This window comes from Alternaria infectoria (genome assembly GCF_024043175.1).
Source record: "Alternaria infectoria strain BMP 0036 chromosome Unknown scaffold_12, whole genome shotgun sequence".
In the NCBI taxonomy this organism is placed as follows: domain Eukaryota; kingdom Fungi; phylum Ascomycota; class Dothideomycetes; order Pleosporales; family Pleosporaceae; genus Alternaria; species Alternaria infectoria.
Window position 1 is genome coordinate 104186 of NW_026250701.1, and position 23514 is coordinate 127699.

General features: G+C 53.3%; 7 protein-coding genes across 7 annotated transcripts; 5 read left to right on the forward strand and 2 right to left on the reverse strand.

Moving 5' to 3' along the window:
* Positions 1–173: 173 nt before the first annotated feature.
* J4E92_007275 (uncharacterized protein) lies at positions 174–3568 on the forward strand (the record flags this gene model as incomplete). The annotated part of the gene is made up of 4 exons (XM_051498638.1): positions 174–640; positions 693–772; positions 929–2049; positions 2096–3568. 4 exons carry the CDS (start codon positions 174–176, stop codon positions 3566–3568), a joined length of 3141 nt encoding a protein of 1046 aa, XP_051350912.1.
* Positions 3569–5773: 2205 nt separating this feature from the next.
* On the forward strand, positions 5774–7544 carry J4E92_007276 (uncharacterized protein; the record flags this gene model as incomplete). Its single annotated transcript, XM_051498639.1, has 4 exons — positions 5774–6117; positions 6165–7232; positions 7287–7327; positions 7405–7544. 4 exons carry the CDS (start codon positions 5774–5776, stop codon positions 7542–7544), a joined length of 1593 nt encoding a protein of 530 aa, XP_051350913.1.
* Positions 7545–12506: 4962 nt separating this feature from the next.
* Positions 12507–13610, forward strand: J4E92_007277 (uncharacterized protein; the record flags this gene model as incomplete). The annotated part of the gene is made up of 1 exon (XM_051498640.1): positions 12507–13610. The coding sequence occupies one exon, from the start codon at positions 12507–12509 to the stop codon at positions 13608–13610; it is 1104 nt and encodes a 367-aa protein (XP_051350914.1).
* A 2109-nt stretch (positions 13611–15719) lies between these two features.
* On the reverse strand, positions 15720–17162 carry J4E92_007278 (uncharacterized protein; the record flags this gene model as incomplete). Its single annotated transcript, XM_051498641.1, has 5 exons — positions 15720–15917; positions 16107–16321; positions 16518–16624; positions 16672–17004; positions 17155–17162. The coding sequence occupies 5 exons, from the start codon at positions 17160–17162 to the stop codon at positions 15720–15722; spliced, it is 861 nt and encodes a 286-aa protein (XP_051350915.1).
* A 107-nt stretch (positions 17163–17269) lies between these two features.
* On the reverse strand, positions 17270–17977 carry J4E92_007279 (uncharacterized protein; the record flags this gene model as incomplete). The annotated part of the gene is made up of 2 exons (XM_051498642.1): positions 17270–17871; positions 17926–17977. 2 exons carry the CDS (start codon positions 17975–17977, stop codon positions 17270–17272), a joined length of 654 nt encoding a protein of 217 aa, XP_051350916.1.
* Positions 17978–18479: 502 nt separating this feature from the next.
* J4E92_007280 (uncharacterized protein) lies at positions 18480–20039 on the forward strand (the record flags this gene model as incomplete). The annotated part of the gene is made up of 1 exon (XM_051498643.1): positions 18480–20039. The coding sequence occupies one exon, from the start codon at positions 18480–18482 to the stop codon at positions 20037–20039; it is 1560 nt and encodes a 519-aa protein (XP_051350917.1).
* A 691-nt stretch (positions 20040–20730) lies between these two features.
* On the forward strand, positions 20731–23348 carry J4E92_007281 (uncharacterized protein; the record flags this gene model as incomplete). Its single annotated transcript, XM_051498644.1, has 2 exons — positions 20731–21486; positions 21534–23348. The coding sequence occupies 2 exons, from the start codon at positions 20731–20733 to the stop codon at positions 23346–23348; spliced, it is 2571 nt and encodes an 856-aa protein (XP_051350918.1).
* Positions 23349–23514: the final 166 nt, after the last annotated feature.

Sequence of the window (23514 nt, forward strand, 5' to 3'; positions counted from 1 at the left end):
CACGGGTCACGACAACGCGCTAGGACACAGACACGACGCGCTCACCAACCACTGCATGAGAGAGCCTCCGCGGCTGCTACCGCTCGCGCAACCAATGTTCTAAGACCTATACCAATTGGACTGCGACAGTGGCGTATCTTGCCTCCAAGGTGGCCTCTGCCGTCAACTTCGCAATGGCGGAAATCATGGGCCAAGCTGCGGCCAACACCGACCCGGACGACATCGATGCGGATGGCGAATACGAGATGGACGATGTAGAGTACGCGCCCGGCCCGCCTATCGAGGACATGCCTGATGCTGAAGGCCAAACTACAGACGCTGAGGGTTCAGACGTGGATGCCGAGGGCGAAGATGTCGATGCTGAGGGTGAAGATGTGGACGCCGAGGGCGAAGAGGTGGACGACGATGAGGACGAAGCTGAGCCCGTCGGTGCTGTCAAGATCGCACTACGTCGACCCAGGTCCGACGACGAGGAAGAGGACTATGACGGCGACGATGTCGCGAGAGAATCCTCCGATGCCAAGTCTAGCGACAGCGACGAGTCAAGCAACCTTGATTCCGAGGAGGAGAACCAATGGCAGGCGAGCGATGGTGGTGAAGAGGATGAAATCATCAGGTCGAACAACCCCAACGTGTGCATGTAAGTATCGCCCCAGAAGATTGAGCCTGTAAAACATTTACTAACTGAGCAGATATTGCAATTTAGACGAGGACAACGACCCCAGCCCGGAATTCGAGGAGTACCTCTCTTGCGCCCAGTGCGGAGACAATGGTGAGTACTCAGTTGGGAGGTTCGGCTTACGATGTGGTAGCTCACACATTGTTGGTCCAGCACATCGGCAATGCGCGCGTAACGCTAATACGCTTAGTCCCGATGACGGTATGTTCCCTTGTCAGGCCCGAACCGCACCTTACTAACGACGAATAGATGCAAAGCTTTGGCGCTGCGAAGGGTGTATCAACAACTTCCCAACGGAAGCAGAAGAAGAGGCAGACGAGCCTTCTACTCGTCGGAGACGTTCGTCCGCGAACAAGTTGACCAAAGAGTTGCTCCCTTCACATCGTGGGGTTGACCCCGAAGGACATTCAATCTTCAAAGAGCTAATCCTTCCCGACGAATCAGCAGATGGAATACGTTCGCTGCGCAAACGCAAGACTTCGCAGGAAGAGGAAGCGCCGATTCCGTCGAGGCAAACACGGAAGAAGCGGAGACCTTCCGAAGCATCCAACTCAGATGCGGCGCCATCAGTGCCTGCAGTCTCACCCCGGCCACCTTCAAGAAGCGTACGAAGTGCTCGTAGCGTCATGACGGATGGTCACGAGAGTGGAGGCGAGGCAGAGCACACTGGTTCAGATCGAGAGGCAGGTCGCTTACGACCAGCGCGAGCACGTCGTGGTCAGCCTAAGAGGACCGACAAACGACCACTCGCATGGATCGAAGAGGCCCAGCCTGGAAGCCTGATTATCGCTTTCCATCTCAACAACGAGAAAGTCCAGAAGATTGTCACCGCCAAGCCCAAAGTAAAGACACTCACGCGCGAGCAAGAGCGACAGGAGAGGCGGCGCGAGAGGGATAGAGAACGTCGCGAAAGAAATCGCCGGGCTGCACAGGCTGCACGAGAATCCTCAGAGGTCTTGCATTACCCAACAATACACATTCAAAATGCCGCTCCGTTCCCAGGCTTCACCGACAGGGAGCCTGACGAGGTCAAGAGCAAGCCCTACGGTGGTGTACTTTCGGAAGCGGATGCCGATACATCCAAGACTTATCCTTCGCCCGCCGACCGGAAGCGGTTCGACGATGCTCGCATCAAGGCTGAAGAAGAATGGAAAGTGAAGCAAGCCGCACTTTACCCGCCCGAACCACTCCGGTCGCACAAGCAAGCAACCACGGCGAGCAAGATCAAATGCGTCAATTTCGGTGGCTGGGAGATCGACACCTGGCACGCTGCGCCATATCCTGAAGAGTACAGCAAAAATCGGGTGCTTTACATATGCGAGTTCTGTCTCAAGTACATGAACTCGGATTATGTGGCATGGCGGCATAAGGTAAGCATTTCGACTTCTTTCCATGACCATGTACTAACAAGCACAGCTCAAATGTCCAGCGAAGCACCCTCCTGGCGACGAGATCTACCGCGACGGCAAGTACTCTTTCTTCGAGGTCGATGGCCGAAAGAATCCAGTGTACTGCCAGAATCTCTGTTTGCTCGCCAAATTGTTCCTCGGTTCCAAGACGCTATACTACGATGTCGAGCCCTTCTTGTTCTACGTCATGACAGAAAATGACAACTTTGGGTGTCATTTCGTCGGCTACTTTTCGAAAGAGAAGCGTCCCAGCTCGCTCAACAACGTTTCTTGTATTCTCGTACTTCCCATTCATATGCGCAAGGGCTACGGACAGTACCTGATCGAGTTCTCCTACCTCTTGACCCGCGTCGAGAGGAAAACTGGAAGCCCTGAGAAACCTCTCAGTGACATGGGTTTGGTGAGTTATCGGAAATACTGGCGGCTTGTTCTGTGTGAGGAACTACTCCTACAAAAAGCCGCGATCAGCATATCGGCCATATCGGATCGCACCGGCATGACACCTGATGACATCGTATCAGCGTTAGAAGGCCTACGAGCTCTCGTGCGCGACCCTGTCACGAAGAAGTACGCGCTTCGCCTTGATTTGAACTACTTCAAGTCATACATTGAGAAATGCAACGCTGCAGGCAATCCAAAAATCAATCCAGAGTGTCTGATATGGACACCGTACGTCATGGGTCGTCTGGGCCAGTACGAAGACGGACCCGCCCTGCAGACAGTGCAACAGCGCGACGAAATCGAAGAAGAAGACAAGCCCGCACCCGAAGAAGGAGTTCAGATGGCCGCAGCAAAAGCCAACGGTACAGGCGAGGAAGCAGACGGCCCCCACCCCGCCGAAGACTCCGTCAACGGCGGCTCACCAGCCCCCGGCACACCCCTCGCAAACGGCTCCACTGTCGCACTCGCCGGCTCCCACATGGACGAACCCGCAATCCCGCCCTCCCGCTACGAAATCTTTCCTCCCATCCCCGGCCAACCTGCACAGCGCCGCCGCCCAGGCCGCCCCTTCGGCACCCGCCGACGTACCAGCACCCCAAACCGCGTCCGTAACACCTCCCTCTCCATCCACACCGCCCCCGTATCCAAAATGCAACTCTCGCCCAGCCGCGGCGCAAAAGCCCTTATGTCGCCCTCCGCCAACGGCGCCCTCACACCGGGTACTATTTCGCTGCGCCGCACACGCAGCCGCCTCGGTGAGAGCGTTACAAATGGCGACGACGTCTCGGACGGAGGCGCGGTTAAAGCTGTTGTGATCAATGGGAGGAGGAGTACAAGAAGCTCTGCTAGCTCAAGGGGTAGCATTGACTTCAAAGGGAAAGGCAAAGCGCTGCCCATCGAAGAGGAGCAGGAACAAGAACAAGAACAGGAGCATGATGAGGACATCGACGCCGATGGCGATTATGATGAGGAAGAGGGGGACATGGATGTTGATGCTGAGGGGGAGGAGGACGATGATATTATCATGCAGGATGCCTGAATTATGGTTACTGAACACTTTTTTCCACTTCTCCCGCTCACGTCTTGTAATATTTAGTATCGGTGGTGGTGGTGTTGATCTGACACCTAACTACCTTTTTTCTCGTTCTCTCTTTCTATTTATGGTTTCAGCGCGGAGAACTAGGGCTTCGATTCTTTGTAGTGTTATGGTTGTAAGCGGGTTGGGGCTATTGGTGTATATGCATTACGGAGATACCTTGGGATGGGATGGGATGGGATGGGATTGCGAAGCGGGGCGTTAGTCAATGTATCTGCACACATCTCCTGAACTGGGCTTGATGTGTGATTTTTTCCGAGAAGAGAGTGTGAGGATTCTTTGCTCAGACTCTCTTCGCAGAAAAAAACATATGTCGAGTTCAGTTCAGGGGATGTATGTTCTTCTATGGAATGTTCTCGGTGATGCCTGTCGGTCTGAGGTTTCTGAGGCTGTGTCATTCTTTCGTTGTTGTTGCTGGTGATATCTCCGGCGAATGACGAGTATCAATGACGCTGTCTTAGTTCTCTTTCTTCTAAACTTCAATCACAATCCTCATTTATGCTCCATCTTCCACTGTTCTCTTACCTCAACGCACTCGATCCAGCTGGCATCCCCAGGGCGCTCGAGCTAGGTAGCAATACGAATCCCAAGAGTGCTGCTGTGTCCCACATTCCGCGCACATACTCGGCCAAACACTCTTGCAGGTCATGGAAGCGATATCATCATGGACACACACAGAAAACAACACGGTGGATATGCAAGTAGATGTAGTTGCCTGATATTGATCGAATCATCGTTCTTTGAAGTGGAGTAACATGCTGTAGATGTCAAAACTACTGAATGCTGATGCTGTGATTCTTCGGATGTTGTTGACGCAGATGCCACGCACGCATAGATATGATCTACTTACTTTGATGAGCGATCGTAGCATGTCAACATCACACCTCCACTTCTACTCCAGGTCCAATTGTCTCTTTCTGGACACTGTTGTTATACTGGCAAATGAATTCATCTTGAAGAACACATTGGTGCCTCAACAGGTGAGTCAGTAGAACCCCGTATCTGAGACTGAACCTGCTGATGTAGCGCGCCAGTAAATCCTAGGGTATATGTCCAGCGACATCACTACTTGGGGCTTCATGGGTACACTAGTGGATGCGCATGCGACGAAGAATGGCAGAGATGAGACGACAGAAGCGTATGGTATGAAGTTCAAGCTTCGGAGTTGGGGACTGGTCGGGCAATTGCAGGATAGAGCAACGATATACTGACATCTCATGCACAACAAGGGTGCGTATCGCGAGCGTGAGAGTACATCGCTCATCCATTCACAATGAGCTTTCTCTCTTGCTCATTGCGTGAGATGTCCAATTGACCTTCTCGTCATTCAGTCCCGGACTTTCAAACTGTATCCCGTACCGACCCTCGCACCACAGCGGACACAAATTGTTTACCGAACATGTCGTGCTACAGTGCACAGCCCGTCACCCACCAGTCGCCATGGCATTTTCAAGTGAGTATGACCTGGGATCTTCTCTCTGCTCCACACATCGACGAAAATCCTATGATATCACCCAGCATACCAACTTCTCGTTCGAAGGATTGACGCCCAGTCTGATCTTCTCTGCACGCAAGGACGATCTCATACGGTCTGTGTAAGCAGAACCCGTTCTTCCGCTCGTCGCTGGCAAAAGATGCCGAACACCGGCGTTCCCCAAAGATGAACTCCATCTTCAATGTAACTCGCCGCTTTCGCTCCTGCTTGCATCGCAGTGCAGCGCGTTGCATTGCATTCCTCTAGTGACTTGTGCGACGTGAAGCGCCGTTGGGGTGCCGATACCGCATGCCAAGGCTGTGAGCACGCGATGATCGTGTACTGTGACACATTCGTCGTCAACCCCTTTGCCAGACATCCACCATCAATCTCGATTCGCGTGTTGAGACTTGAGGGAGGCTGACAATGTTCGTGGCTGGATAGCGACGGATAGGGCTGAGAGCACTAGTCCTGATGCGGTTGGACCGGGTTGCGATAAGAGTGATGTGCTGCGGGGATGTCAGAGTGGGATATCCCGATCGAAGCGGGACAGAGCCCGAGTCTAGCGCTGTCGTTCGCAAGGCGTCGTTGACATCTGCCTTTTCTTTTGCGTTCCTGCATTCTCGAAGACGCCTCTACAATTGCTTTTTGGGGTTGTGGCACGATACAACACGATGCTCGGCCTGTCCATTTCCGCCCTGGGTATCCTTTTCCCACTTCTGCTCATCGTCCAAGTGCTGGCTAGCTATGTGCGCAATCCACTGCGAAAGGTCCCCGCTGCCCATCCGCTGGCGCATGTCACTTCACTCTGGATGCATTCAGTCAGATGGCGGGGTATCGAGAATGCGACACTGAAGGCAGCGCATGACCGCTTGGGCCCAATTGTGTGTTTGGGACCCAGCGAGATCAGCGTGAACTGCGTCAAAGGAGGGATCCGAGACATCTATGCCGGGGGATTTGAGAAAAGCAGTGCCAAGGATGGGTACAATTGGTATGCTTTCTTTTCGAATTATGGAGGGTAAGCACTGTCAGATGACCGGCCGTGCGTTTATTGACTCATCGTAGAGTCGACAACATGTTCTCCACTGGACGCAATAAGCCGCATTCCCAGAGGAAGCGAATGCTGAGCAACATCTATAGCAAGTCTCATGTCACGGCAAGCGAGGCACTGCTCGGCCAGACGTCTGCCATTATGTACAAGCGCTTTTTGCCGTATCTGGAGACGACGTTCGCCGAGTCTGAGAAGGGTGTCCTGAACGTCTACGCACTACTCAGCGCGACCACGATGGACATTGTGACGTGCTTCATCTTCGGGCTCAAGGCAGGCTCGAACCTAATCGATGACCGAAAGCAGCTTGCGTGGTTTCTTGATTTGTACAACTCGCGTCGATCCTACAACTTCTGGCCGCAGGAGTTCCCACGATTTACTAGCTTTGTGGAGAAGTGGCTTGGCTACCGATTGACACCGAAGTGGGTCGATGAGGCGAACGGTGAGATCGAGAGGTGGACGGTGAGGATGTGCGACGATGCTAGTGCTGTCTCGAGCGCAGGCGATGCACAGATCGAGGATCGACCTGTGGTGTGGCAGCAGCTCCAAAACACCATGACAAAAGCCGCGAAGGAGGGTGGGGAGAGCGCACTACAGACTCAAATTGCGAGCGAGGTGCTGGACCATCTTGCGGCCGGGTTCGATACGTCCGGGATAACACTGGCCTACGTCGTCCACGAGGTCTCGCGACATCCGGAAATCCAGGCCCGTCTTCGCGCTGAGCTGCTTCGTCTCTCGCCGCAGCTTATCACGTCATCAGCGCCGACACTGCCTGATGCTAAGGCTGTAGACAGCCTACCATTCCTCCATGCCGTCATATGGGAGACCCTGCGTCTTCATTCGGCCATTCCGGGCCCCCAGCCACGCTTCACGCCGCCGCAAGGCTGTCAACTTGGGCCTGAAGGGGCTTCGTACCACATTCCAAGTGGAGTAAGGGTGAGCGCAAGCGCGGGCCTATTGCACCTCAACGAGGAAGTGTTCGAGCGCGCAAACGAGTGGAGGCCAGAGCGATGGCTGGACATGAACAGGCTAGACGAGGAGAAGCGGAGGGATATGGAGAGCCGGTGGTTTTGGGCCTTTGGAAGGTCAGTACTACTTCTCGAAGCACGTTGACCGCTGACACTCACTATCGTGGACAGTGGCGGACGCATGTGCGTTGGAAGTCACTTGGCGATATATCGTAAGTGCTGATCCTCCATGGTTGCTTTTGGGCGCTCCGTTCCCAAGACACGGATGCTAGACGCTGACTGAATCCAGAAATGAAGTACATCGTCGCAGCGCTGTATTCCAACTACAGCACCACCATCGTCGACGAAACAGGCATCGAGCAGATGGATTCGTATACTGCGCCGCCCAAGAGTGACAAGCTCATGGTAAGACTTGCAAAGGTAGAGTAGGAACGAGGCTTGCTGAAGGCTCTTACCTCAATGATCAGGCATGTTTGGACCCTGATCTCCGACACCGAACAAGGAAGGAAGCATCTGCCCCGCCGCACGTGCAACCAGTCTTAGCGGGGAATCGCCTTGACGTAAAAGCAAGCATACTGTCGGCAGCCGTACGGCGAATTAAGAGTGTGCGGCCGGTTCACGCCGCTGAGAAATTGTACCATGGTCGAGCGGTGGGAACCGCACGTAGTTGAGCCAATCAACAGTCATAAACTCATGCGCTATCGTGGGGAACGCAGCGTTAGAATCCTTCAGGAGCATTCAACTCGTTTTTGGCGGGCTGTGAAGGCTTCGACTGTTTGGACAGGTTTCTGTCAGTGCGGTGGTATGCTTCTTGTCTCATCTGGGCAAGAGATGATGCTTGTTGATCTGCTTCTTCCATCGATACAAACGCATCAGCTTTGGCATCAGCTGCATTGCACCGGCCACCCGGCTAGACCAACGCAAGTCTTCGTAGTTCTGCCACAGTTTCGAACAGCCAATGGCGACCTGGAAGCCGCGGGCTCGCTCGACGCCGGCTATGCAGCATCCCTTTGTCCAGGGATCATGTCGTTCTGCGCGACCAGTGACCTGCTGCGTACATACATCATATCTTCTTGGCTCACAGGTGGCCAAATTGCTGGTGACAGTTCAATGAACGCGGATCGCCGAATTCCGCTTGCGATGTCTCAACTCTCGGTTACAATGTATCATGAGGGACACGTGTGTATGATACAATGATTCGCGGATTGATCTGGCAGTCGGTGAAGCTGCTCGACGGTAATAAGCTTGCGTTTCTACGCAAAGCGATCCATGTGGAGTGGTATGTGGAGTGTTCGTTGTGCAAGGTGGGGGCGGTCGGGAAGAGCTGTGACCAATATGTACAGCAACAATAACGGACTTGGAAGTGTTGTGGATCTGGACCTGGCCGCATTCGCATTCGAGGGGCACTCGACTCGAGTAGCTAGGGCAGGCGAAGTGCAGCCGTGCTACACTCTGTCAGTCAAGTGCCGTGTAACCCAAGACCGGTGTAGTGATTATTATGCGACAGTATCCTGCTCGGATGGATGATGGACTTCGGGGCCGCCGGACGGTAGTTGGCGTCGAAGCTGCATGTAAGCAGTCGTTAGTTGCGGCAGCAGAGAGGCAGCGCCATCTGGCCCTATTGGGGGGCTGATAATAATCCCATAGGTACTGCTGTGATGTGAATGCCGATCAACCCGTCTGAGGTGTACGCAACCGTCATGTCTACGGTGTGTGCCGTTGATAATCTGCAATGTACACTCAAAGACTTGTTTGACAAGCTTCACAGTTAGAAAAAGAATGTCGGGATGCATATCTACTGACCGCCTCGACGCATGCTCATGTCAAATCACCAGCTGATCTTACAGATCAAGGCTGTTGTTACTGACATCTTAGCCCAGACGCACGGTGGTGTAGTTGCAGCGAGCCGTCCGATCTTTGGCACGAGAATGTACTATGGTCGTTAGTGCATTGTTTGTGAACCATGTGTGTTCATTCTTTCGATCATTGCCTTGCTGCGGCAGTTGTAAACGTGGCTATGGCGCCTAAGACTCATTGCGTCCACTGCATACGGCTCAACGGAACCAGAAGCCTAGTCGCGATGTGTCCCAAGATACCAACCGTGTTTGTGCAGTAGAGATCTTAGATCCAACAAGATGCAGGGAGAATGTCCACGAGGTCTTTGCGATAGAGGCCATGTCACCACCCCACATCCGCATGAGGGGCCCACAACCGCGAGGCACTGGAAAGGTTTCCGAGCTTGCACAATGCAAATATCCAGATTAAGACGCTTGGATGGAGGCCGGATACCAGAGCAGAAGGGCAACCCTTTTGTTTGGACTGTGCAGGCAGATTTGCGATATCCCAGAGTGCACGCCTGACTAGTATTGCAATATTGAGTGACAGTGAACCTCATGGCAGCCCGTGACGGCAGCTGATAATCTCTCGACAACGATGAACAGCCCGAGCCTCCGCCGTAGTAAGCGAAAAGTAAATTAAGCGCATACAAGGTCGATGTTGGGACAATATTTGCAACATATGCAAAGGGCCAATAGCGGGAGGCTCTCGTATCCTGCAGGAACAGCGGCATGTCGGAGGACGGAGAGAAGACGTGGTGCACGAGGGAAAGCTGCCGAGACAACGAGACGATCTGTCGTAGAGGCGCAACAAGCAAGCAGCTAGCACTCAGATCATCGTGCTTTGACGACAGCGAGTGTTACCTGGTGATGGTGACCCGGCAAGACTTCGCTAAGGACATGGCTGGCTATAGCGCTGCTGTCTGAGGTAGACTGCCGGCCACATGAGGCATCGCAGGAAGTGCGCCGGCCTCTCACTCGCTGGCAGTTTGTGGCTAAAGGGGTGTTGGACGGGGGTGCGGATGACGGTGTAACATCGTAGAATTTCTTTCATGAAGAGAACGGAGCATTCGGCGGTCTTCGCTTGGAATCGAACCACATCCCTGCAGAAATCCTCCCAGCCACCGCGCGATTTGACGGCGATCATCCTCCCCACATGCATCTTCATAGCCTCCAGACGACATCACCCGCCCTCAGCCCGACGAACGTGAATGCACAATGCGTCATTGCCCCATCGGCCTGCAGCGCCCAATGGGGACGTTTCCTGCACGGTTCGACGCCCGTTCCAGGTCCGATTGACGATAGCGAGCGTACCGGGCACTCTATCGCAGCGTGCGTGCCGTCTGCTGCAGTGATACGCGACTATGTTGTGGGTATCCTAGCCTTGACTGTCCTGTCAGTTTAGCCTTCGAGTCCTGAGGCACGTCCCGGAGCCGCCATCGTGCGCCGTCGGAAAGCGTGTGACAGCCGCCATGTGTGTGGACGTGTTCAGTACCACTGCACTCGCCTGCGAGTGGTCCCGACGGATATGTTGGGGTCCGTTCATCAGCTAACTCGAGCGCTCTGTGCCTCTGGCTACGGATCAGAGGAACCGTAGCAAACAGGCTGTCGAACGGCGTGATGCTGAGATATTGGGCGCCAATGGATCATTATATACGACCTCTCAAGTAGAGTAGTTGCAGTGGCTAAATTCCGAGCGTCTCTGTGAGTGTCTACAGACATGGGGCTCTTCCGTTGCATGCAACCGGGTCCCCCGTTCGATGCCCTTGGACAGTGCCCTACCAACCCCAAACCTGGGATTGCCGTTGAATCCAAGCCGTCTCGCTATCCTTGCTCTACTGCCGCGCAGTCTGTGCAGCCAGGCTCTGCCATCCGGCTGCATGGGTTACCCTCGCTCTGGCAGCATAGTGCGGACGGGCTATTGCTGCATTCTAGCGCCAAACGACCCTTGGGCTCTCTTCGGCTTCATTCGAAAGTGCTGTTGAGCATATAGAACAGTCGCTGCACTACGGCACAGCATCTGCGACCAGCCTGTCTTCTTGTACCTCGTCCCGCCGTGCCGTCCTTGCACGCTGACACATGCACCAGCGGGCTGGACAAGGTCCCATTTCCATCGCGAACCCGGTATCTCGCTGAGTGCATACCGTCCTGTCGTTTTCGATTGTACCCTCGACGTCATCTGCAGAACGCATCAACCACACTGCAGCCCTCTCCGGACTCGACGAGGTGCAAGAGCAAAATCAACCAGGCCTGTGTCAACAAGCGAGAAACCTTAGCTTCCAAAGCGACCGTGCCTACAGAAGAAGAAAGAAGCCCAGGCGACGTTCGATTGGCTGCACTAGAGCTTGTTCGCATGATTCACGCCGCCGCTCGTTCATCTCTTAGCACGCTAGCTCGGAGAGACCCTACAGCACTGATCGGCCGCGCTCGGCACCAGTTGCACTCGAGACTAGACGGGAAGCGACGAATCACCGTCGAAGCCGCCACGGAAGCACGAGTGTAGAGGAGCCCCGATTAAGACGACTACCTCAAGGTACCCTTGCCAGCTCTTCTATCTTGTGTCTTACTCTTGTGCGTCTTCCTTCATGAGCACTGCGACGTCGTCGCCCTCGACGCTCTTCCTCTGACCTTCACTTCTAATTCCTTAATATTACCAGATTACCCTAGACTTACCCCCCGACACGTCATCGCTGCTTGACTGGTCGACCAGCACGACACTAATACCCTCGAAGCCGTTGGAAACGGCCCTCTTTGTTGTAATATTCGGAGCACACCAGGGCACTCTCGACCACGGTTCGGTACCAGACCTGCGTAACCTCAGTTCAATCGCAAACTCCTCTTCGACATCAAGCTGGTGCTATGCCTTGCGGAGACAGTGCGGAAAGTACAGTGTTCTACGGGTTCCACACTGCAGGTGCTGAGCGACGCAGGCGCAGTACACATTTTTTGTTGTTGCTTATATCTGCGCCTATTTCTGTTGGAAGTCACGGTCAAGGGTGGAGTCAACCTTCTCTCCGCAGGCGGGCCTTTAGTTCGGTCCCGTTGGAAGACGAGCGCCAGATCCACTCCCGCGCGCGCCATTCTGATATCGACGCTTTCAAGAGGTGCCTCCAGTTTTAAGAAAGGCAGCGCATACCATACGAGGAGTCACGCATTATTATCGACTGTGCTGAACTGGAACACTGAGAGCAGGCAGCCGCGCTTTGACGGTACTTTCTCCGAAAAGGGTCCTCCACCCATGGAACGGTGATCCACTCGCATTTTCATCGCTCATTACCACTACAGTCACTGGTCACGCAGCACCTTCGGGCGGCACTGCACTCCGTAGTGACTCAAGCCTTTGTTCGATTGGTCACCTTTCGCGTATTTCTCTCAAAGGTCGCTAGCCGAATTTCCAAATTCTCTTATGTTCTCAGTATTTTTCGACCGGACGACTCCATCTCACCTCCACATTCTCGGGCGTCTCTGAGACTTGATCCTTGGGTTCCTTACAACACGATTACGACCGCCGACCTCTGCTACAGAGGGCCAGACCATGAACATGAACATCCCAACCATGTATCCGCACCACCCGATGCCGCCGCAGTATAACCAGCCCTACTATCAACAGCACATGCCTGTCACACTACCAGTCGCCAGTCAAGGCCCCGAGCCTTTGAGCCCGAACAATTGTTACCTGTCCGTCCGCCAGCAGCCTAAAGAGGCACTGGTCGCGGTCAAGAGCAAGGAAAAGTTCCGGAAGCCTGTGGATCCTCCACCCATTCTCCAGCTCAACCTTCGGGATGGCGTTGACGCCTCGAACAGCTTCTTACAAAACCCCTACATCTTCCTCAGTGCATCCCTGTACAAAGCGGACAGAGATGAGCCCGTCGAGCACACTCCCAATGAATCCATGGCCGGCACACTGGTGTCGTCCCTGCATCGTCTTAAGGATGTTAATAACAAGGACGGCGGTTTCTTCGTCTTCGGCGATATTTCTGTCCGGATTCAGGGCAGCTTCAGACTTTGTTTCAGCATGTACGAGTTCCACCCTTCACGTGGGGAGGTACAGAACCTCGGCTCTGTACTTAGTGAGAAGTTCGACGTCGTACTTCCCAAAGACTTCAAGGGTCTCGAAGAGTCGACGTATCTCTCGCGGGCGTTCTCCGACCAGGGCGTTCGACTCAGGTTGCGCAAAGAAGCTAGAGGGATGATGAACAACAAGCGTTCGTTCCAGGCAGACTCAGAGCCTACCTCCCAGGCACAGATCGCCCCCAGTTACGAGTTCCAGTCGTCAAAGAGAAGAAGGGAAGAATACACTCTACCCTTAAACCCAGAACCGACCACACAGGCACCCATCGACCACTCCGCCTACGATTACGAGCCATCCAAGAGGAGGAGAGAAGACTCTGGCTACATCCTGCCTACCAACTTGGGCTCTGACCCCCCACCTCTGCCAGCGTACCCAAATAGCATGAATTTGTACGCTTCCTCCACTCTCGCACAACCACCACGGATGCCATTCCACCCAGGTCATCCAAGTCATCCAGGTCACCCAGGTCACCCAGGTCAACAGGTGTACAACTCCATGAACTTTAACATGGTACCCTCGTACGTCGATCATCAAAATGTTGATCCATGGGATCAGAAGATTCAACAGGAGACAGATTATAAGGTCTAGGAAGACCGCGATCGACTTCCTCCATATCGAGATTTTGCGATGGACTTGCCCGAGTTTTGGCCCGATATCAAGATTCAAGAGGAGACGGATTATAAGGCCTAGGAAGACCGCGATCGACTTCCTCCATATCGAGATTTTGCGACCGGCTTGCTCGAGTTTCGCCCCGATATCAAGATTTTGTCATGCGAGGACGAGGCAGAGGAAGAATTCCCCTGGTCGAAAATATGATGACTAGGCCGAGTTCACATAATAAGCACACGTTGGAGAAGGTATCGCATCACGCGTCCGTCTCGTTCATTCAGTTTTCGATGGATATTTGACTTAGCTGTCTCAACCCTTTCTACACTCTCGGTTTGCGCGTGGTTTCGGACGTCGTCGTCCCCACGCTTTTCTTTATCAGCATGGTGTTATGACGAGGGCATTATGCATTTGGGTACGGAGTCATTAATCACGACAACATGATGTCGTCTTTCTTTTTGTTCCTTTCTTATACATCGCTACGGTACTAGGTATCACACTGTCAACGGAGAGAGTAGTAACCCTACCCTCCTTGGGATCAAAAAAACACACCGCCCACCGAACTCAAAATACAAACAATTCAAAATTACACACTGAATCCCTATGAGTGATGCGCTTGAAAATGAGACCTTCCTTTGCATCGCGTCCCCCGATGCCGTACCTGCAGCCGCAACACACACTACCAGCGCGCGCAAGCCCTGAAAGATTTGGAAGACAAAGGCGGCCACTCGGCTCGTTACCACCGTCACATGCGAAAGCGAACGTGTAGCGTAGATCTCATTGCGCACTTCCAGTCTCAGACTCGCGCTTGAACTAGTGATCGACAGCCGCGAAAACCTGCCTGGTGACATCGGGCGATGCCGTGCAGTAGCAACACACCGGGGTTTCCCGTCACAGCTGACGAAAAATGGTACGAGATTCTTGTGCGGGCAAATTTGTGCCTAACTTAACACAGGCCATGCTCATGCGGCGATACGGAGACGAGATCTTGTGCTAGCTGGGTTCGTGGTTTCCGTGTTGGGCTGCATTCGCATCGCGCAGTGAGGATGGAGAAGGTTTGGGGACGGTTGAGTGACAGGATGAACGTGTCGCACGCTCATCCGGTGGACGAGAGGTCCATCTATCCAACAAACAGGTCATCGAGACCGTGGAATACATTTCCCTCGAGCCGCAGTCCATCCCGTCTCTCTACCAGACACTCCCATCAATGCAAACACGTTACACTATTCCCACCACAGCCCCCATCTGCTTGCCCCATCAAGAAAAAACTGGTAATGGTTCGGTTCGCTCCAGCCCATACTCGCACCACATCCCCCCTCCCTTCACTGCCGGACCCAACCCAAGCCACCCAGCCCCTCGCCTCGCTTCCCCCATCGCGTGCTTCGCGTACACTCGCGCGTCTTCGCGTTTAACCCAAGCCACCGCGCCGCCCGTCAAGCTCAAACGCCACACAGCACCCTAAACCTTTCCCACGATCGCCGTTTCACACTCATTGCCTTGGGGATCGTTGGGCCCCACTTTTCGCATCGGCTGTATGGCTGGAAAGGGCATGGTTGGTGAGATGACGCGCATGAGATGGAGGTAACGTGACTTAGTGCGTGGTGCTAAGGGACGGTTGGGCCGAGAGAGTTTGGGGGCTTGGCAGAGGGGCAGGTGGTGATTGGTGGGGGTTTGATGATTGTTGAGGGGTTGGAAGGGGGTTTGCTGAGGGAGGCGTGGTTGGAGGGGGTGATGGGGTGGTTGTGGCGTGGTGGGTAGGATGTGGTGGCACGGTGGGAGGGGAGGAGGGAGTTTAGAGTGCATTTGAGTTTGAGGGAAGTGGCTTTTCAGCTATCTGTGTAGCTATCGAAGAAGTTCGGAATTTGCTGCAATGAAGAAAATGAAATCAACGCTAACTTAGCCAATCTCTCCGATGAGCTACGCTTTTATCCAGAATGCACCCGCACTCTCTCTTCCTTTTCCCCATCTTGAGAGTTCATACGCGAAAGTGAAGCTGAGAAAGAATAATGCCATATTCCAGAAGTCGGAACCGTGAAAGCTACTTTGCACATATGAGAAGCATATGTTTCCAGGTAAGTGTAATGTAGGCTGCTACTCATACTTCGCAGTGATGGAGCCGACGTTCTTACCTTTGACTGAGCAAGAGAACTGCAGAGCAGACTGGATAGAGATCTCAACGTCGAAACTGATCTCGTGGTATTGGCTCCTATCCGGAGATCGCTTGGCCTTGAACTCCTTCTTGGGAACTTTGGACAAGTCGATCGTAAGGACTACGACGGAGAACACACCCTATTACATGTTAGCATAAGAACAGTACGGTCAGCTGTGTTCTTACTTTGTCATAGGAATGTTGAGGGGCCTCATCGGAGTTCGTCGCGATAAGTTTTACTCTGTGTGTTCTCGCCTCGTGGGGCCAGAACTTCGTATAAAAGGACATCGTTGTGTGTGGAGCCCGAGTGGTACTTGCAAGATCCTGACCTTTGCTGAGCAACCAGCTGGCCTGATTTCTAGCCCTCTTTTCACCGGTGTGCCTGTCGATGTAGGCGTCGGATTCCCGATGCTCTCCACTCTCGAACGACGTAGTAGCAGGTATGCCATAGTATCTGCGACACTTCCGGTTCTGGACAACTCCTTGCTCTGGCTTCTGTGCTTCCAGACCGACAGCGACTGCCCCTCGAGAGACAGAGGACCAACTGTATTATATGTCAGCGCAAACCAAAGATCGAACTCTGTTAATGCTTACGGATAGTTCGGTACTTTTGCTGCCATTTTGAACTCGCTGGCAAATTCCGTGACCTTGTTGCGCATGTACGGGGACTCAGAAAATCCACCGACCATGAAGATGTACTAGTATGGTAAGCGAGAGGTTTACAATGAGGATTCTTGAACTTGCCTTCATCTTGATCTTCTTGGTATTAGTAGCCGCTCCGTATTGCTTGGCGACAAGCTTGTATGTGCCGGCGAGGGACTTCTGGAACATACTCGCCATATCGTCACTTCTTAAGTCAGTAACAATGTGTCTGGGCTAGAAGGAAGGACTTACGGCGTGACAGTAATCTCTCCATCGCTGATTCCACGAGATTCGTCGTCTTCGATCCTGCTTAACGGGAACGGCAACGGCATAATGTACGACTCGGTTCCAGTGAAACCTGCTTTAGGGCCGGACGTAAACTGCTGGAGCATAGTAGCAGCTCTCTTCTCCAACGAAGTGTATTTGACCTCTTCACTCCTGCAGCCGGCGATCTTGTGGAAGTCTTCCGTTCCAATGCGACCCTCAAGCCATCGTAAGAAGGCACGATCAACAGAGCTGCCGCCGCATTGATCACCACATCCCACTGTGGCTTCCTCGATGACAGTTGGATTGAGGCCAGTAACCCTATACGAGATGCTGTGAGTCGGACCCAGAGTCAGTGTTTGCCTCGCATGTGATCCGCATTTGGGCTTTCTTACAGATCCACAGTACCTCCTCCCATATCGCAGACAATGAACCCATCACCTACGGCGAATTCAGCGTCTTGTGTTGTACCTGTTCATGAAATGGTTAGCCAGATCTTTGCAGCGAATGAGCGTAGAGGCGAGAAAAGGGAGTCTGTTCAGATAGGCCAAGAGTATTTCAGATGGCGTTTCAGCATCAAATGGTGTTAGAAACACATGCGAAGTACTCCTGGGTTAGCCAACGCATGTGTGAGGTTTGACTTACCACGAAAAGTTCTTATCGTGTAGATGGCAGCTGCCTCGGGTTCGGTGGTTAGAATGGTCGTCACCGGTTGCGGAAACTCTAGCGTATTAAAGCCCGCTTTGTTGACAGCCTCCAGTGTACGTGATTTGGCTAGGTCAGACCATGTAGCTGGTACCGTGACAACTAGTGTGATTGGCATCGTTCGCCAGAGAGTCCTTCCATACTTCTGGTCCAAGTTCTTGAGTAGGTGTGCCTTGACTTGTGCGAGATAATCGGTGATGACGTCATCGGGCTGCTTGTTCGCATTTCCTTTGGACATCGCAATTTCGCGGTTGATCTTCGTGACTTCTCCGACTTGAAGGGGGTCAAGTTGAAGCTTTGTCCACATATGGCGAGGAACATCTGCTGGGATGAGTGCACCCCACAGAATGCCTTCTTCACGGTAAGCGACCTCGCTAGGTACTTTCTCTTGCGTTGCATTCTTGCTGCTCTGTGACGGCCAGTCGTGAATCACTTCAATGTGATCTGCCTGCTTGTCCTTGCTCGATTCACAGAAAGATACGCCTGCTTACGTTAGTTCTTTGTCCGCGGGCGCAGTAGCGTTTTGTATGAACTTACCAGTGTACGTTGTGCCATAGTCGAGACCTATCACAAGCCGATTGCCCTCCATGATGATGCGTAGTAGCTCCGGTGATCCAAGGTATGATCGTTTTCAAGGAAGAGTTGAAGTTGGAGTTGAGGAAAGCAAAGCAGTAGATAATGATAGGTTTATATACCCGCATAAAGTCGTTGCAGAGGAAAGACAGGATAGAGAGTGAAGGTAAAGGCAGTCTTTCTATTGCAATCCATCATGCTAGATGCCAGAAAGTCAGAATTTGCTACAGTTGTTATCTGCAGACTTACCAAGTAAAGTTGGACAGTGAAGGCAATCCGTAGCTTCAGTGAGTCAATCTCACTCATAACTACAACTATATTAGCCCAACTCTGCACTCTTCTACATCTTGCTGGAATACACTATTCTCTTCTACCTGTACCACCCATCCTACAAGCTATCCATACTACTTTGACGCATGCTGCTCTTTGGGAAGAAAGCAGTTGGATCCATGGTGAACAATACATCCAGCCGAATGCGTCACTATCTTGATACTAATGATTCAACATAGACTAACTACATGAGCGGCAATAACAAGCGACCAGCTTCATCAACGGAGCATCGCCAGGACAGGCTACTCCGGAGCCAGACAAGTGGAAACGCGAACGCAAGACAAGACACCCAACGCCAGCTTGACGATAGCCCAGCTTCCCTTATTCAACACCTCAATGACGCCCTTCAAGAACGCAACGAAGAGCTACAAAAAGAGAAACATCGATCCAATAGTCTGATCGGAGAAGCACGCAAAGCTCGGAGCGATGGCAGGGCTTCGATAGGCGAGATTGCAAGGCTCAAGACGGCATACTCCGGACTGGTGAAACGATACAACGAGGTCCTGCACGATGTGGTGATTCCTTACGCCCGCAGAAAAGGTTTTCGCATGGACGAAGCCTCCGGCGAAGTAACCGATGACGTTCTGGGACCTTTATCACGAGACGCTATGGAAGCGGAAGTCTTGCGTGACGAAGTGAAAAAGTTACAGAAGAGCAACTCCGACGTAGAAGGCCGCAGCCAGACTGCGCATCAGGAAATGAACAACCTGCAGGCTGAGTGTGCCGGCCTTCGTAAGCAAGTCACAGATCTCCAGCAAGACGCTCTAGGTAGAATCGAGCAGGTACGAGTCGTCTCTGACAGCCAATTCGAGCGAGATTTCCAGGTGCTCGCTTCCTCAGTCAAGACTTTCAGTCGTTCGTTTCAGTCTACCGAGAACATTGATGTCTCAAAACTTGTAGACTCGGCACTCTTTCTGAATGATGTTTCATTGCATCACTGGCAGAGCCGAGCTCGGAAGAAGACTTTCCTTGAAGCTTGGACATGGGCTCTCCTCGTCAAGAGTGTCTTCCGAAACCCTTTCGCGGTCTTCGGAAACAACGTGGAGCGCGTGAACGAAGCCTGGCATGAGCTGTTCGGGAGCGATCACAACCATGACTGGCCCTCGCCGTCAGTCGTGTGCGAGAATTGGCGTCGCAGCACAGCGGAATGCCTACGCGAATCAGCAAACGCAGTCGTCCGCAATGATGACACTTTGGAACCAACATCCAAACGTATCAAGACAGCACGTATCGATGCTAGCAAGGAGTTGGCAAGCGAATGGGAGAGTTTCCTCAAGCAGATGTTCCCTGGAAGCAATAGCTCTCAAGTGCATAGCATTGTCGACAAAGCCTTCGCATTGGCTGTGCAAATGTCACTCCAACGGTGCCGCCTTCAGATCACCTACCCTTCCACCGGATGCATGTTTGCCGAGGGCGAGATGACATCTGTACCTGATCGCGAAGGCGATGACTTCAACGATGGAGTGGTGGCATTCGTGGTCAATCCCGGTCTCACCAAGTGGGGTGATGCCCGTGGAGAGAAGCTTGACGAGCGTTACGACATTGTACCATGCTTGGTGCAGCTGGAGCCCATGCGTATCAAGCGTGAAGGTGGGGTTGATCATCGCAGCGGCGATGTGGAATCTGGCATTGCTGGTCGCTTGGATGCCAACGGCGTACTTCATCCTCAAGGTCAAGCCGATTGGAGCCAGAAAACGAACATTCCGATTGTCAAGCAAGAGCCAGAGTGGCATTTCGGTTTCAACTAAGGCAATGAGCCTGGAGACCTGAGAAAGGATGAGGGCGACGGGATTGGCTGAGGTTTGATCATGAATGACAACATGATGCAAGGTGGAGTGCAATGAGCAGGAGGAAAAGTTTTGATTGCAATTTCGATGACGCTCATAAAGCATTGGGATGGGCGGAGCCAAATGCATGCTCTGGGTATATGGTAGATGGATGGACTACTTACACGTGGCGGCGACTGTCTGACTGCGTCAGTTGCCTCGAACATAGGCGTAAGCTGGGGAACTGAACGCATCAGAAAGCAAAAGGAGACGACGTGAATGGAAAGTCAAAGATTTGACTGCTCTCAGTGTATCATGTCACGAACCTTGTGTTTGTCGAAGATGAGTCGCGATCGGAATCGAGATGAGGGTGAATGTTCACGTCAGAGGCGCGTCCGAGCGAAGCCATTTCCGCGGCTAGCGCCGAACGCGTCTCGGGCATCCTCGATACCACACGCATACGAGCTGTGCAAGCACCCGCACCCACGCATGCCAATTGTCCTTCTGCCATACTCTTTATTTTAATCACGTCTTCTATTCTTCGCCCCGCAAATGCAGAGCATACCATAAGCTTCACGCCGCCCCACCAGCCCCTCTCAAATCCTTCCGACGCGTCTCGCAGCGCGTTTTCTCGACACCCGCACGCAGGGCAAACCACTCTACCGCCGCCGCCATGTACCTTCCGCGAAACCTCATAGCCCACCTATACCAGAACCTCATAAAACGCACACATGCCGCTGCACCGCCCGTTTTACTCCTCGTCGCCCTCGAACCAGACGCGCTTTGTGCCTGCCGAATCCTTACCGCGTTATTGAAGCGCGACTACATACAACATAAGATCCAACCGATAGCAGGATATGGCGACCTATCACGAGCGGCAGAAGAGCTGGTTCGGCCGATGCGGACAACAGACGGTGGAAGTGGAGGCGTCGTAATATGTCTGGGCGTCGGAGGCATGGTGGACATGGAAGAGATCCTAGGCCTGGATGTGGACGAGGATGGCGAGGGTGGCACTGGCGATGTCGAGGTCTGGCTCTTGGACGCGAGACGGCCGTGGAATCTGACGAACGTTTTTGCCGCCCCCATAAGTCAGGACCCCGCAACGGGAGAGTTTGTGCGGAGACAGGCGGGGGTGGACAAGGGCAAGATCACGCAGTCATACCAGTCGTCAAGAGGTGGGATTATAGTCTTTGACGACGGTGACATCGACGAAGAACTACAAGCAGAGCGTGAAGCATACGCTGGGCTTGAGGAGATGCCAGAGGTGGGGGAGGAAGACGACATCAGCGACGACTCGGACGATCCAGATGATGAGGAGCCGCCGTCTGGACAAGCACCGAAAAAGAGGAAGTCGTGGGGGGAGGAAGACGACTCCGAGGATCACATGACAGATGATGAGCGGCCAGCACAAAGACGGAGGAGTAATTCGGTATGTATAGTCGATGTTCAGACGGAGGCCATGCTAACATTGCCCAGGGAGGCTCAATACCATCGTCACCCGAACCGAGACGGCGAAGAGGCCTGCTAGCAGCGCAACAACTAGGCGGCTCCTCCGACTTTTCTCGTTCAGACTCCCGCAGCCGCTCCGTATCTCCATCAGTAGCCGCACCGAAAGAGAAGTCGTTGAAGAGCCTACGAAGGCAGCTAATCAAGAAGCGGAACAAGTACGCATCCACACTCGACAAATACTACGGACTCGGTACCTCCTACTCAGACCCCGTCTCTTCCCTCGTGTACAACCTAGCATCGGAACTCGGTCGCGAAGATAACGATCTGCTATGGAATGCGATCGTTGGTGTCAGCAGTCTGGAACTATACGGGCGGACAGGAAGCGGTGTTGGCCTGAATCCCCTCTCAGCACAAGGTGGCTCAGCAGGCTGGAATGGCAACCGCGGAGAGAACATACGATCTGTCCTGCGAGACGAAGTACGGCGACTGAACCCTGTCACAGACGCCTCGAGTGTGTCCCGCAATGCAACAATGGGCGAAGTATGGGGTGTGATCCCAACAAGCGCTCTCTCAGCAACCGACAAGTCCATCCGCCTCTCCCCCGAGCCGCGTTTCCTTCTCCTCCGGCATTGGTCTCTTTACGAAAGCATGCTGCACTCGCCCTATCTCTCCGCCAAACTACACATCTGGAGCGACGCAGGGCAAAAGCGACTTGCCAAACTCCTAGCCAAGATGGGTGTCTCGCTCACCGAATGCAAACAAAGATACACACACATGGATATGGAGCTCAAGCGTGGTCTCCGAGAACGCCTTCTGAAGTTCGCTCCACAATACGGTCTCGATGGCCTGGTACCACCAAAGTCAGGTACAGGCGACCCCAAAGACGGATGGGGTTTTGTACGCTGCTGGGGCTGGAAAGCATGTCTCTCCGCCATCGACGCCGGCGTAATCCTAGGAGCCATCCTAGAAGTCGGCGACGCAAAGAACCTCAACCAATCCGCCCTCGACAGCTCCAACTTCGTCGGAGCCAACGACCACACCGAGATGCCCTCCTCCACGCAAGAACAACAAGACCTCGCCCAAGAACACATCACCAGCCGCTTCTGGACCGCCTACGATGCCCTCGGCGACATCGACCGCCTAGTCGAGCACATCAGCACAGCCCAACACCTCCACCGCGCCATCCTGCGCACAGGAACCGCCCTAATCGAGAAGAAACAGATCCGTCACCTGCGCGCCTTCCGCATGGCCGTCGTTAAAGAAGGCCCCGACGTCCAGCTCTTCACCCACCCAGGCGCCCTCACCAAACTCGCCCTCTGGATCGCCGAAGCCATCGTTGAACTCAACGGCACAAAAGGAAAAAACAAAGGCAGCGAGCTCGTCATGGCGGGTCTCGACGACTCCCGCGGTCTCTACGTTGTCGTCGGTCTCGGCGGCGGCGGCGCAACTGAATCTGCTAAATCACGCCTTCAGAAACGCGAAGCGAAACTCAAAGCTAAAGAGGCGCGACAAGCGCAAAAGGCTGAAGCGAGAGAGTCCCGCCGCAAAGCACGTGTGGCGCGGAATCTGGCTGCTGGGCTTGAAGAAGATGAAGTCGCTGATGACTCGGAGTCTGAAGCCGAAGAATCTGATTCTTCGGATAACGACTCTGAGGATAGTGAAGATGAAGATGAGGAAAGGGGGTCCGGCAGGAATCGATTCGGTAATGCGTTCCAAGAGGTTGTCAGGGAAACGGGAGCCCGAGTACGAATGGACAGTTTCGAGGCGTGTGTGATTGAGATTAAGAAGGAGGATCTCAGTGGGTTTTTGGAGAAACTGAGTCAGAAGGCTGTTGTTGGGTAGAGAAATTTTCTTTGTGTCACGTACTGATTTGGGGGCAAGATGGCGATGATTTGGATTCGGTAAGAAAGGAAAGGCAAGATACCACTTTTGCAGGAGGAAAGGTTGGATTTTGGGCACAGCGTTCTGCATGATTTGGCATTTTTTGGATGGAGATATCCGTAACTTC